This window comes from Amblyomma mixtum, chromosome 1 (assembly GCF_055824585.1).
Source record: "Amblyomma mixtum isolate Tamu chromosome 1, ASM5582458v1, whole genome shotgun sequence".
NCBI classification, from domain to species: domain Eukaryota; kingdom Metazoa; phylum Arthropoda; class Arachnida; order Ixodida; family Ixodidae; genus Amblyomma; species Amblyomma mixtum.
Window position 1 is genome coordinate 290,923,265 of NC_143012.1, and position 14,593 is coordinate 290,937,857.

General features: G+C 50.2%; 1 protein-coding gene across 1 annotated transcript; it reads right to left on the reverse strand.

The window, feature by feature from the left end:
- Nucleotides 1-4,671: 4,671 nt before the first annotated feature.
- Nucleotides 4,672-9,765, reverse strand: LOC149372024 (thiol S-methyltransferase TMT1A-like). The gene is made up of 3 exons (XM_089585613.1): nucleotides 9,458-9,765; nucleotides 5,733-5,952; nucleotides 4,672-5,070 (listed from the first exon to the last, which is right to left on the reverse strand). Exons 1-3 carry the CDS (start codon nucleotides 9,763-9,765, stop codon nucleotides 4,672-4,674), a joined length of 927 nt encoding a protein of 308 aa, XP_089441739.1.
- Nucleotides 9,766-14,593: the final 4,828 nt, after the last annotated feature.

Genomic DNA, 14,593 nt, shown 5'->3' on the forward strand with positions numbered 1-14,593 from the left:
GGGGGGCGGCTGCACCCCCCTGGAAAATAACTCACTCTAACCGTGAGTGATGGCCGCACACCAGGGGCGGCGGTGCGCTCAGCAAAAAGAGTAAAAGCGGCCCCGCTTCCAGCTTTGGGTCACATCTGCGAAGTGCCGCGTCCGGGGACGCGTCGTTGCAGACATACAGCGGCACCGGCGAGCATGTGTTTCGAGGCGTCTTGAGATGGGTGCCTGTTTCTTTGATCTCTAGAGAGATAGCCACACGGAGGCAGACAGTGCACATTCCGGCCACCGATGAATTCTTCAGGAGGGAGGGACAAATCAGCCGTGTCCACCCCCGCTTTGTCGGGCTGCTCAAGGGCAAGCAGGCGATGAGTTGGCGCCGCCGCCGCTCGCTGTCTCCTCCGATCCACGGGAGAGCGCAGTTCGGTAGAAGCGCCGCTTTCAGAATCTTCGGCAAAGGGGATTAGCAGTTGGTTTTGTTCACGGCGACGCAGTCTCCAGAGGCGCCCCCACACCAGCGTTCCTTGCATCTTCTCCGGAAACCAGCGCCTTTGGTCAAGGCAGCCCGATGGCGCCTGCCTGGCTCGCCTGGCTCGCCTGTCACCTCTGGCTGGGCCTCAAATCCCAACAGCGCCCATGTACTGTGCGATGCCAGTGCATGGTAAAGAGACCCAGGTGGTCGACATTATCCGGAACTCTGTACTACTCCGTCCCTCATAGCCTGAGTCGTTTTGGGGCTCTGAACCCCATAAAAACACACAAAACAAATTTTCCGACCGGAGTGGCGAGTGTCCCTTCCCCTCGGAAGTCACGAGGCGTTCCTTTCACCCCCAAAGTGCGTATTCGGGGATACTGCGGCAAGTAGGCCCTTGCATGTGTGCGCGCCTCTGTGTTTGTGCTTCGGTATTTTTAGTGGCCGGTTGTCAACGAAGCTGAGAACAATCAAGACAGCGGACGAGAAAACGACGAGCGGCGAGTAGTGTGTGTGCAAATACTCGACTGTGCGGTTGCGCGAGCAAGATGGAGCGAGGTGTATGAAGCTGCGAGCGTGCATTTATCTTGTAAATAAGTTTTCGTTGTATATATAGTCATTTTTTGTTTTCAACGTACGCATTCAACCGTTTTTTCAATCAATGTGTATATATTTTTAACACTACCAACCCCGAAGAACTCCATAGCCAGCTTTGTCTCGCGCGGTTCCGAATGATGGACATTCGGCGCTTCTTCAAGCGTCAGCGGTTGTCTGACGAAGCGTTATCCAAATGCGCCCCTGCAGATTCTGGTGTGATATGTGACAACGGTGTAGCATTTGAACAGAGTGATGCAAGCTTTTATCACCGGACAGTAGCTGATGTCGTCGACTCCATGGAAGGGACTCTGTCAACAGTGAGTTCAGGTAATGCAGCAGGCCGAGATGATTCCATTTCTCCTTTCTTGGGATTTAAGTCCGGATTTGACCAGAGCGATGCAACCTTTCATCACCGGACAGTAGCCGACGTCGTCGTCTCCATGGAAGGAACTTCACCAGCGAGCTCCGGTCACGCAGTAAGCCGAGACGATTCCCTTTCTCCTTGCTTGGGATCGAAGTCCGGAGACAACATCAAGAAAACAAATAACTTGCCTCAAGAATATGACTTAGGAGAGTTTCTAGGCAAAGCTAAACTCACTGGCATACCGGTCTTTTTGAAGTTACGTCTTCTTACTAAGCCATGGTCGCCAAATGTTACATACGATTTTAAGAAGGATGTAACACCTGGAAAGAGGCCTTTTCGACATCAATGGCTGGGAGATTACGCCCCCTGGCTTGTGTACTCAGCGACAGCGAAAGGCGCTATTTGTCGTTTTTGCGTCATTTTTCCTCCACGTGTTCACCGGGGTACTCAAGGAAGTTTTATCGTGCGCGCTTTCAGTAACTACAGAAAAATGCACGATGCGTGCAGGGATCACGTAAAATCCCAATGGCCCCAGGAGGCAATGATGGCCTCACAGAACTTTATGGATGTGATGAAAGGCAAGCAGCTACCCGTTGTAGAGCAGCTGAACAGAGCACTGCACGCGCAAGTTGAAAGGAACCGTGAGAAACTATTTCCAATAGTTTCCACCATTGTCTTTTGCGCGACGCATGACTTGCCAATTCGCGGCAAGCAGTCCGATAGTGGAGTCTTCAATGATCTGCTTGACTTTCGTGTAGAAGCTGGAGATACTCTACTTCAGGAGCACTTCGCTTCTTCTGCTGGCAATGCCAAGTACACTTCTGTCCGCGTCCAGAACGAGATCATCACAATCTGTGGCGACATCCTGAAAGAGCAGATAGTTACCGAAGCTAACAAAGCGTTTGCTTTTTCCGTTCTTGCTGACGAAACTGCAGATATTTCAGGAAAAGAGCAGATGTCTATAGGCGTTCGCTTTATTGACAAGGCGGGAGCCGAAGTGTGCGTTCGAGAGCAGATTTTGGGATTTGTAGAGCTGGAGCAATTAAACTCTGCTTGCATCGCCGCGGCAATCTTGAAGTTTTTGACGAATGTCGGGCTGATTCTTTCGAACCTCGTTGGACAGGGGTACGATGGATGCTCTACAATGGCTGGAAAAGAAGCTGGAGTGAACAAAATTATACAAAAACAGTTCCCGAAGGCACTATTTTTCCACTGTGCAAGTCACAAACTAAATCTCGTCATCAACGATCTGAACGACGTCTCTGAAATTCGAAACACAATTGGCATAATCAAACAAACCATAAACTTCTTCCGCGAGAGCGTACTCCGGAGAAAATTGGTGCCGAACATTCCGATGCTGTGTGAGACAAGATGGTCTGCAAAATATAAGTCTATTAGGATCTTCTCTCAGCATTACGTGGCCATAGTCGAAGCACTCGAGGAGCTCGCGTCCACGGAATCATGCTCGAACGCTGCAACTAGACAACGAGCTCACATCCTCTACTGCGCAACAACAAGCTCATCTTTCATCGTCTCCTTGCATATTGTAGCGAAGTACAGCGCTCGGCTCGAACCAGTTACGAACATTCTGCAAGGTGTATCCATGGACTTCCATTCTGTGCATGACCACATCACTGAGCTGCAACGTATTTTTCGCGGCCACCGGACGAACGCTGTAGAGGAGTTCTCTAACATCATGAATGCAGCAAGGGAGGCAGCCAATCACTTAAATGTGGTGATATCTGTGCCAAGACAAGTCTCTCGTCAGGCCCACCGAGACAACTACGGGATTCAGTCGCCGGAGGAATACTACCGTGTGGCAATATATGTGCCGTACTTGGACTCCCTCACTGCTTCTTTAGCTCGGCGCTTTTCTGAAAGCAATGAGAGGAGCTTCAAACTTCTCCAGCTGCATCCATCAAAAATGAAGCACTTGAGCCGTGTTGAGTTCGCTGTTCTCGCCGAAGAACTCCAGTGCTTTTACGGCATCGACAACTTCAAGGAAGAGGCCATCTCTTGGTACGAGATGTGGTGCAACAAAACTGGGGACCCATCAGAAATAACTTACTGCGAGCTTCTACATCAGGCCAAGACATTCTTCCCTGGTGTTGCAAAAGCCATTGAGGTGGCTCTGGCTTTGCCAGTTACTACCTGTACGGTCGAACGCTCCTTCAGTACAATGAGGAGAGTGAAAACGTGGCTACGCTCAACGATGACAAACGACAGACTGGACGGCCTTTGTATGATGAGTGTGCACCGAGAGCGTGTAATGAAGCACAGGAATGAATTTATCACCCGTGTCATCACGCAATTCGCCCAGAAAAATCCGAGGCGTCTACAGTTGCTGTTTACTGACTGACTGTCGTTGCGTGTTTGTGAACATATTGTGCTGTGTGCTGGTCATCAATCCGGGTGTGTCGAGAACCCGTATGCAGCAAGACTGAGCACTCTTCTCCACGAAGTGATAGTATCTTTTTGCATTTTCATTAATTTTAATTGTTTCTTCGTTGATAAACTCCAATGTATCTCTCCTAGCCACGCTTTAATTTGCTGTTTGTAATTTTCTTTCATGTGTGTATTTTACTTATTTATTTTATTTATTTATAAATAAATAAATTTACTCCGCAAATAGTGCCTTTTTGCTACGAACATAACCCCCCCCCCCCCTCCGGCGCCAACAGCCAATGGGGCCCCCCCCTGCAAAAAATTCTGCGGACGCCCTTGTACATGTCGTTTTTTCACTTCCTTCCACCACCTGCTGAAGCTGTGGCTACACGCGTAAATTGTACGATGCCCGAAATGCCTGCACCCTGGCCGAAAAAGCTGCCGAAGGGGGGACAGCATTAGCCACAGAAACGTCCAAGAATGTACGAGTGCTTATGCAGCTTGGATTATAAAAATGCGTGGTGTCCATGCCTCATATTCTGCTTGGAGATGCGCGGGCGTAGCAGACAGCGTAGCGTACAATTATCCAGCCGCCAGTGCGCAAGTAACGCCGACGAGCCAGGTGGCGGTTGGTGGCTGACGGCCGCGATTAGCGGTAATGGTGAGCGGCAATAAAAGTATCTGTTAATAAGCGGTAATAAAGCCCTATAGCGGAGCTCGCGTGTTCGTGTTGTGGTTTGAAAAGGCGATCTTCGGAGTCACGCAGAACGCGCCGCCTTTGGCTTCACAAACACAGGCGACCCCATGCGTGGACAAACATGAGTTTTACTAATGTACACCGTCGCTGAATAACGTAGCACGCGCGGCGCTACGCAGTCGACGGGACGGCGGGCGCTGCTGCGCTGGCGGCCTCCGGAGAAAGGCCGGGCAGCAGCGGCTCGGAGAAAGTCGGGGGCTCGGCGAAGGGCGGCGAGGGCAGCCGCTGCTGCAGGGGCGGCGGGCTCAGCGAGCGGTGTCGCGGGAAGGGCGCGCCTCCCTTGGTGGCCACCCCGTAGATGTGGCGGCTGATGAGCGCCAGGATGGGCAGGTAGACCTCCTTGAGGGCCACCTCTCTGAAGCCGGCCTCGACGAGCGCGTCGCTCGTCTCCCGGCACAGGTGGCAGCCGGCGGTGAGCAGCTGCCACAGTGGGTCCATGAGCAGCTGCAGACGCCGCGTCCACGAGTCCCGGGGGCAGGCCACGTGCTCCATGAACAGCATCTTGCCGCCCTGTAAGCACAGCGGCATGGATGGGCGCCTCCCGCCGAGAAAAAAAAAAGTTTTGAAGAAACCTCATCTAGCGAAAGTTCAGTGGGGGTAAAAAAAGGTAGGGTTTTAACGTAGTTAACCGAGAAGACGTGCGAAAGCAGGTGTTTAGTCTGGTTGGCTCATGGATTTGCTTTGCTGGGTCTGTTCACGCCTCCGCGGGTTCGAATCCGAGTTGCGGCAATTTTATTTTGGCCAAGGTCACCCTCAATGTCAAGCTTCACACAAACTCGGTGAGCCCGTTAGACCTTATGTAGTAGTGATTTAGCACTAAAAATGGCTTCTATTGGAGTCAGGGATAGTGTATACCATCAGTACGGCAGAAGGAGGCTATAGTCTCTTGTTTATCTCTGCATCGTATGGCTGCAGATGTAAGACGCGCGCCGGACCTGGTCTGAAGCAGCACGTATGGGTTCTGAAAAGTCATCTATGTCTAAAACTAGGTCTCTGATAGCGGTATTTACTATTTATTGTTCAGTTTAATCGCGACTTGATTATGTCCGTCGGGACCAGCAATGAAACGTTGTGGCAACACGCAGTAGACGTTTCAAAAAACCATTTTTAGCTTGGCAGCTGTCGGAGCTCGGTGCTCGCACAAGGAGGATACGAGCGTAGCTGATTCTCACGGGGGCGAGGACCCGCCGGCACTCGCAGACCAGCTTGCGAACGTCGGTGACGCTGCAGAGCACATGCGTGGCGATCACCGCGTCCACGTGGCTGTCCGGCACCTGTGCCAGGTCCTCCTCAGTGGCCAGGATCCACTCCTCCAGCTGGATGTGCGCGTACTGGCTCTGGCGCTGTAGGAACTTGGACTTGGCCGACGTGTTGCGGTCCACCGCCACGAACCTCAAGGGTTAGAAGAAAATATGCATAATTGTTGCATCCTGGCGGTACTCACATGTGGGGCCAAAACCATGGAAGCTATGGAAGAAAGTAAAATTCAGAACAGCGCAGTCGGTTTTAGGAAGGAAAGTGATAGGAATAATGATCGGAGACACGAAGAGAGCAGCGTGGATTACATAACAAACTTGAGGTGGTGGTATCTTAGTGGAAATTACTAATGAGCTTAAACGTGAAATGTGGTACGGGGAACAGATAACAAATGGTCTATTGGGCAGCATTAAGGATCTATGGAGGAATAAAACGTTAGGAGGCGGAAAGGACGAGTCGTGTGATTGAAGATGAGATTAGAAAAATCTTGGGAGATGGGACAGATGGCGCATGGCAGAACTAATTGAAGATCGTTAGGAGAAGTCTTTGTATTGCAACGGACGAAGGACATATTTATGTGCCCGAGCGCGCATTCCGTTGGCCTCTGTGAAAACCAGCGCCGTGCGCCCGCCATTGCGCAAAGCAAACCCAGACTCTCGGACATGTCGCGACTTTCAGCATGAGTCATTTTGGCTCGCCCGGCGCAGACCCTTCCCCCTTCCCTCGCTAGCGTCGGCTCGAGACCGTGGTGTTATGATAATTTAGTATTCTTTCACCGTGCTCGAGACTCAGCCGACGCTTCGCCGGCCGCCCTTTCCAGGCTGCTAACTTTCAACGGCCGAGCTCTTCTCGTTAATTCGTCCAGTTGAAACGGTGGCCAGTAACGTGACCTGATTGGAGGGTTCGAACGGCTGGCTGCTGCAACCGTCACCGGTGGCTATAGAACCGGAGCCGCGCTGAGCCGGAGCAGCAGACGGGTAGCACAAGAGACATCACGCCAGAGACGCTCTCCCGCTGGGCATCGCCCTACTCCATTGTGCTAGCCTGTTAGTGCTCTCGGCCCTTGCGCCGATATGTACAGGTGCCCCACAAGTAATACGGAGCACGCGAGCGGTGGCAGAAATGAAAAAAAAAACTGCATGCCAGCGCACTCTATCAGCAGATGCGCGGCAGAGCAAAGGGACGTCGGCACATCCGGCTGACCCATCTCGATAACTTGATGCTCGCGTTATCGCCGCCACGAGCGAAGCTGCGCTGCTACCATCCCTGCCCGCCAGGGGCGCTTTCAATACCTCATGGTTTGTTGTTCGTCCGGGCCGTGCATAAATGTTTGCCATCGGCACCGTGCGCTTTATGCTTCGTCATGGACGTGCATTATTTTTGTCTGTGGAGCAGCCGAAGTCTGTGCTACACATGCCGGCGAGTTTGTGCGCTGACGGGTATAAGCACTCGAGCAACGTTTCGGCAAATGCGGTGACAACTTTTCTTCGCTCTAGGGAACGCATGAGAAGCAAAAAAAAAACAAAAACAATACCATGCGTGGGCTGTCTCGGATAAAAATAGGTGCTCAACGGCATAGCAAGTGGGCTAATAATTTAAGACCATTTTCTTCCACACAAATTCACTTTCTTGCACTGGACAACCTTCGAGAGCAACCCGGATACGTCGACTCATTATACGAGTCCCTTCCTCGACGTATGTTCGATGTTATTAACGTGAGCGGGAGCTTCACCCGTCCTTAAACTTTGAGTTTGCATGAAAAGTGCGTTTGGAAGTTGTATTTTAATCGCCTCCACCCTGTTGCCCTTTTCTCCTTTGCATGTTTGCAAAATATCGCCTATAGGGGACGACTAAATGAGAGACAAGCTCGTTTTTCGTTCGTCTTTTTTTCCTCTATTGTAAGAAAGCAAATTTGTGCCAAGGGAAGTGATCCTTAATTAGGTTTGGTTTATGGGGTTTTAACGTCCCAAAGCGACTAAGGCTATGAGAGACGCCGTAGTGAAGGGCTCCGGAGATTTCGACCACCTGGGGTTCTTTAACGTGCACTGACATCGCACAGTACACGGGCCTCTAAAATTTCTCCTCCAAAGAAATTCTAGCCGCCGCGGCCGGGATCGAACCCGCGTCTTTTGGGTCAGCAGCCGAGCACCATAACCGCGTAGCCACCGCGGCGGCGATCCTTAATTAGTTCAGTTCCTATACCGTTGAGCCCCTATCTTTATAATGAAAACAACAAAGGCAACACATGAATGTTATTCTTTTTTTCATGCACTTTCTTGAACCAAGAAAAAGTTGATCACACTTGCCAAACCGACGGACGAAGCATCTATAGCTCGCGCACAATCTCGGCGAACACATCATGAGCTTATTCATCACGATATAAGCAGCGCGAATTTCATGACGAACGCAGAAAGGGAAGACGATCAGGGTATGACGTTCAATAGTTATATCAGCGTCTGTGTCTCGTCTTCTCTTTTTGTGTCCTTCGTGAAGTTTTCTCAGTTTCCATTGTCACAAACTCCCCGCGAAGCGAAGTGCGAACCACGGCGGTCTCCCAGGCTGAAAATGGTAGCATTCCTGAAAAAGCAAAAAGTGCAGTATGCCGAACGCCACTTTCTACACGGCGCGGACAAACAACAAACGCTTGCATAATGTTTTGAAAGTGCCCCTGGCGAGCACTGATGGTAGCAGCGCAAGTTCGCTCGTTGAGGCGATAACGCGAGCATCAAGTTATCGAGATGGGTCAGCCGGATGTGCCGACGCCCCTCCGCTCTTTGGCGCGCATCTGCTGATAGAGCGCGCTGGCATGCAGTTTTTTCCATTTCTGCCACCGCTCGCGTGCTCCGTATTACTTTTGGGGCACCTGTACAGTCCTTATACATACTGTACATAAACGTCCGTTGCCTCACCGTCGCCTCGACCGTTTCTTCGCTCAGCTCTGCGCAACAGCGCCAGCAGGCTGAAGTGCTCCAGTCCCAACAGTGGTGACCAGACTCGGACACCCATACCTAACAGTGGTGGCAGCGGTGTGATGCCCCAGTCCTAACAATATGTTAGAATGGGCAAGGAAAAGAAAGTGAAATAAAAGGGCCCACACTGGACCTGCCATGGCTGTTGTTGATGGCAACAAGCATCTAAAAGGCGCGTAAGAGGAATGTCGACGCCGCAAATGCATCTTACCGCGGCGCCTCAAATCATCCATATTCGCACGCAAGCTGTAGCGTGCACGAAAGTTTATTTGAAATTTTTCGATCAGTGGCATTCAGGTACAAGTCTTGACTTCTGACAAGGAAAACCATACGAAGTAATGCGAGCTCAAGAAAACAGCTCGCAAGAAATTCAATTATTGCACCATCGCCTTTCCTGCTGCCTGTTTACGAAGCTTTTTTTTTTCGTGGAGTTACCAATAATACCAGCCAGCTACACTTTCCGATTAGCGCAACTCAGTTTGCATGGCTTAGAGAGGGCACGCAGGACTACCGCGTTCCTAATGGTTCCTGCCATATGTCATGGCCCAGACAAAAGCCATGCGCGCTAGCATGGCAGCAATCGGCGTGGGACAGGGGCTTCCAGTACAGAGGCTGTACAAGTAGAGAAGGCATGGTCAGCATATTGGCGGCCATTTTGTGCGCCCGCATACCTGACGTTCCTGGAGATGTGGTTGAAGTTTCGTCCCGAACCGACACCCACTTCGAGCACGCGAATGGCGTCCTCCCGGCGCAGCTCGGGGTCGTACGAGACGAGGTCGTTCAGCTCGTACATGATCTCGCGCCGGATGCCCTCGAATGCGTGCTTGATGAGCGGGTTCAGCAGCGGGTAGAACACCCAGGTCGAGAAGAGCTGCCGACAACGGCGGCTGCGCTGCAGCACCAGAAGCAGCACGGCGGCCGGCACCACCGAAGCCACCGACAGGTACGTCGCAAGCGTCAGCAGCACGGAGCGGAGCATGTCTTCGCCTTATCAGCCAGGAACCGGCGCGCAGAGCAGGAATATCGGCCTTCGTTCTCTGTGGTCTCCGGCACGTTCACTCGCGAGGCCCACCGGTAGCACGAGACTTTTTAAAACGTCAACGCTCGGGCAGATATATTCATAGTTTGAAAATTGGCCTTGGCAATTCTTTTCACTCTATTTCCTTGAATGCACGAATCGAACCCAGGTGCTTCAAAATGGCAATGACCGGAAAAGGCAAACGCTGAGCCTTTAGCATGCAATGCCTGTCAGAGAATGTCATCATCATCACCATGCAGCGTGCGCGTGGGTTGAAAGCAGCTCTTCTTCATTTTCCGCTCGTTCTTTTTACATTGGGAGTTTATGCGGCGTCGTTGTTCTTGAAAGAACATACCCATCCCATCCTAAATGGCCGAACATAATGCATGAAGCGAGTCGAGGAAAGCTACAAACATGTACAAGAACCCCAGAAAAAATTACACTTTATAGACCCAGGAAATTTCAAATCCGAATGTTGGTATTGTAAGGAAGTAGCAGACGTAGCTATATATGGTATCGGCATGGCAGAGACACTCGAATCTAGAGACAATCAATCGCTCGACGATTGAAAGGTAGGATGCACCTGCTCAAACCTCAAGAGCAAAGAATGGCTCATCAGAAGGGCAAAGAGAGGAGAGAAGTTTTATGAAAAGGAGCCCAAAGAGGTAGGCCGGAAAGATGGATATCTGGTCTGCTACTATGCACTGGGGAACGAGAAGAGCAGAAGAAAGAAGACCGTGATGGGCGACGATGTGGTGACAAGAGAGGTGGCAAGGGCAGCAGCTAAATCTAACGGAATTGTGGGCTATATAGGAACGATGCCCATATCCTCGTCTCTTTTTGTGCAAGTAAACATTTTCTCCTCTTCGTCCTCCAGCAGCAGTGGAGGCATGTCAGCCATTAGAAAAGTGTTAGTCATTTTCAATTTTTTTTATCTGTGTCCTGATGTGCCGCGTAGGACTTGCAACACTCATGACAAAGGATGTGAACAATTACTTCAGTTACACAAGGACTAAAGTCATACTTATGAACAGGCAAAACTAAAGAACAATGACTGCATAAACAATTAGAGGGGAAACTTAAGCTCCGCCTTAAGGATACGACGCGATAGCGTAATGAGTTAATTCCCATATATGCAGAAGGCCATGCTGCACATTACATTTATAGATCCCGGGGAGTCGCCATACCCCTCCTGGCGCAGTGATGCCGTGGTTAAGCGATGTCCCACTGCCATGTGATGGCAGGTGCTCCAGGTAGTGTGCTTTTTGATGCCCTGATTGCTCTTCCCGAGCAACCAATCATTAATTTAACTGCCACCTGCCACAGTGGGCAGTTTGCTCACTGTCCTGTGGGCAGGTAATGATGACGGCGCAAGGTCACCTGTCCTACGTGGCCTACCTGCCTCCTAAATTGCTCTCTGGGCACCACCTGCCGCAGCCATGCTCGTGATTTTTCGTTCACGCGAACACCGGATTTTGTGCGTAACGGGGCCTTTAACGCTCTCGCTTTAAAATTTGTCGAGAAACTACGCAGCAGTTCAGACTACCAGCAATAAACCTGATGAACAAAACTAGCTTTTCAACGTCACTCGCGTGCAGATGAGGAAAACGCTGCAAAACGTGTGGGAGTTCGCCACAAGTTAGCACAAGCCAGCTATGGACGATGCGCCCCTTCGCGTACATGCCCTTCATCCGACGCTATTAAACAAAATTCCCCGCCGTGCGAAAAAAAATTGGCTGTGGTTCGACCAATGGCCATCCCGAATAGAATTGCGGGAGCAGCGGTGCGGCAATCGCAGGGGTGGCGCACCTCTGAGTCACCCGCGTAGCGGAGGAGTCGGCGGTGGCCCCAGTGCCGCAGCTGTGCGCCGTGTGACGTCACTCCTCCTGGAGAATTCACTGCTGGCGCAGTGGCGACGGCCCCTCTGAGTCACCCGCGCAGCGGAGGAGTCGGCGGCGGCTCCGCGCTGCTCTGACGTCACTCGCGCATGCGCTGTTGGGGCTCTCCGGGGCTCCTCGAAATCGCTCACACCTATAGCGTAGTGATGCTTCCGCAACAAAGAAAAAAATCTTGCGAATTAACGGTGTTCTTTCAGAAAAACAACGATTATGTGTACATCCTCCCTACACTGTAAACAAAAATACACTCAAAAGGGAGTATAAATGGTGGCGGCCACCCTTTGTACTCCATTTGTGAAAACATTTACTCCACACTGTTAGCAAAAAACACCCAAAAGGGAGTAAATGGCTTGTGCTCTAACGCACACCCAAAAGGAGGTTTTTTTTACTCCATATGTATGGTGTTTTTATTTACTCCCTTATATAAGGGAGTTATTTTGGAGTATAAAGGGTTGAAGTGAAAAGGGAGTAAATTTTTTACTACCCACAGAGATGGAGCCCAAAAAGGGCATCATGTTTATTTATCCTCATTCAGGCTCATTCTTACAGCAGTGACAGCGGCGGAAACGGGCAGTAGCTCTGCGGGCCGCCGGCAACCCAACTTGAGAAATTGCGCTGCCCTAATGTGACCCCGCTTCACGCATTCTTTCCGCCGTCTGCTAGCCCAGCGGCGGTGTACGCGGCAGGAGTCGTCTGCTTGTCGTCTCCTTTTGCTGTACGAGCTCGTTTGGTTGGCCATGTTCGTGGATAAAGGGATGTAACATTATAATCAGTAGTTGAAAACTGAAAAGGAGACGCTGGGTATTTTTCACGGTCATGCACCACGCTATATTTGACCCAAAACCAGAGCAGAAAATGTGAAAATACACCTGACGGTAGTTTGGAATGGCAGTGTTTGCTTTCATATTCACTTCATTAAGGCTTGGATTTTAAACATGGCTGAGAAAAAATGTGGCCTCAAGAGCTCAATCAAGAGCTCAGCGTTGACACTATGTTCTATCACAGTTCCATGTTCATGCAACACATAATCTGCTGCAACACATTGGGAGAACCACACTGTAAAAAGTCTGTGAGAATTAGGTCTAAGCGGGGGCTGCAACGGGGTGGCGACACAAACAAAGGAAAGTCAGGTATCGTTAGAGCGCAGGAGGCTTCACAGGAGCAATTCAATTATGTAACGTACTGTAGCGGAAAACGGCGGCAAGTCGATATCTTGTACCGCGGCAGACGCCCGTGAAGGAGCAGAAGTCAGCAGAGATCCAGCGACGATGGTAACCAAGCGGTCGTCACTCATCGCCAGTATCCGACAACTGACCAGAAGCAGACGAGAGGCTAGGCGGCGGGGCGGTTTGCACAAAATGGTGTTTTTTTACTCCATTTCGGCACTGATGGAGTATTTGGCACAATTAACTCCCTTTCTAGACTGGAGTAAATGCTGGTAAATCCTCATTTTACTCCCTTATTCCCTCATGGGAGTAAAATGGAGGACAGTCCACCTTTTTACTCCCCACTCATGGAGTAAATGTTTTCACAAATGGAGTAAAAAGGTTGACCGCCACCATTTTTACTCCCTTTTGGGTATATTTTTGTTTACAGTGCATGAGTAGGAAGTAAAAAGGTGGACTGTCCTCCATTTTACTCCCGTGGGGGAATAATGGAGTAAAAATGAGAATTTACCTGCATTTACTCTAGTCTAGAAAGGAGTTAATTGTGCCAAATACTCGCCGAAATGGAGTAAAAAATACCATTTTGTGCAATCCGCCCCGCAACCTATAGCGTCTCGTCTGCTTCTGGTCAGTTGTCTTATAATGGCGGTGAGTAAAGACCGCTTGGTTACCATCGTCGCTGGCTCTCTGCTCACTTCTGCTCCTTCACGGGCGCCTGCCGCAGTACAAGATATTGGCTTGTCGCCGTTTTCCGCTACAGTACGTTACATAATTGAATTGCTCCTGTGAAGCCTCCAGTGCTCTAACCATACCTGACTTTCCCTTGCTAGTGTCGCCACCCCGTTACAGCCCCCGCTTAGGCCTAATTCTCACAGGCTTTTTTCAGTGTGGTTCTCGCAGTGTGTTGCAGCTGATTATGTGTTGCATGAACATGAAACTTTGAAAGAACATAGTGTCAACGCTGAGCTCTTGATTGAGCTCATGAGGCTACATTTTTCCTCAGTCATTATGAAAAGCCAAGCCTTATTGAAGTGAATATGAAAGCAAATACTGCCATTCCAAACTACCATCCGGGGTGTTTTCAACTTTTCTGCTCTGGTTTTTAGTCAAATATAGCGTGGTGCATGACCGTGAAAACTACCCAGCGACTCTCTCTCAGTTTGAACTACTGATTATAATGTTGCATCTCTTTATCTACAAACATGGCCAACAAAACGATCTCGTACAGCAAAAGGAGACGACAAGCAGACGACTCTCGTCGCCAACGCCGCCACTGGTCTTGCAGACGGCGAATAGAATGCGTGACGCAGAGTTACGTTAGGGCAGCGCAGTTTCCCAAGTTGGGTTGCCGGCGGCCCGCAGAGCTACTGCCCGTTTCCGCCGCTGTCATTGCTGTAAGAATGAGCCTGAATGTGGATAAACATGACGCCATTTTGGGCTCCATTTCTGTGGGTAGTAAAAAATTTACTCCTGTATACTCCAAAATAACTCCCTTATATGAGGGAGTAAATAAAAAACACCATACATATGGAGTAAAAAAACCTCCTTTTGGGTGTGCGTTAGAGGACAAGTCATTTACTCCCTTTTGGGTGTTTTTTTTGCTAACAGTGTAGGAGCTAGGTGTGTGGTACCTCATGAAACCAAGGAATGGAACTAGAGTTTTCCGCAATCATTGCGGCAACTGTGAAGCGTGGTTCCTCTTAAAATTTATTTTTCATTGATTTT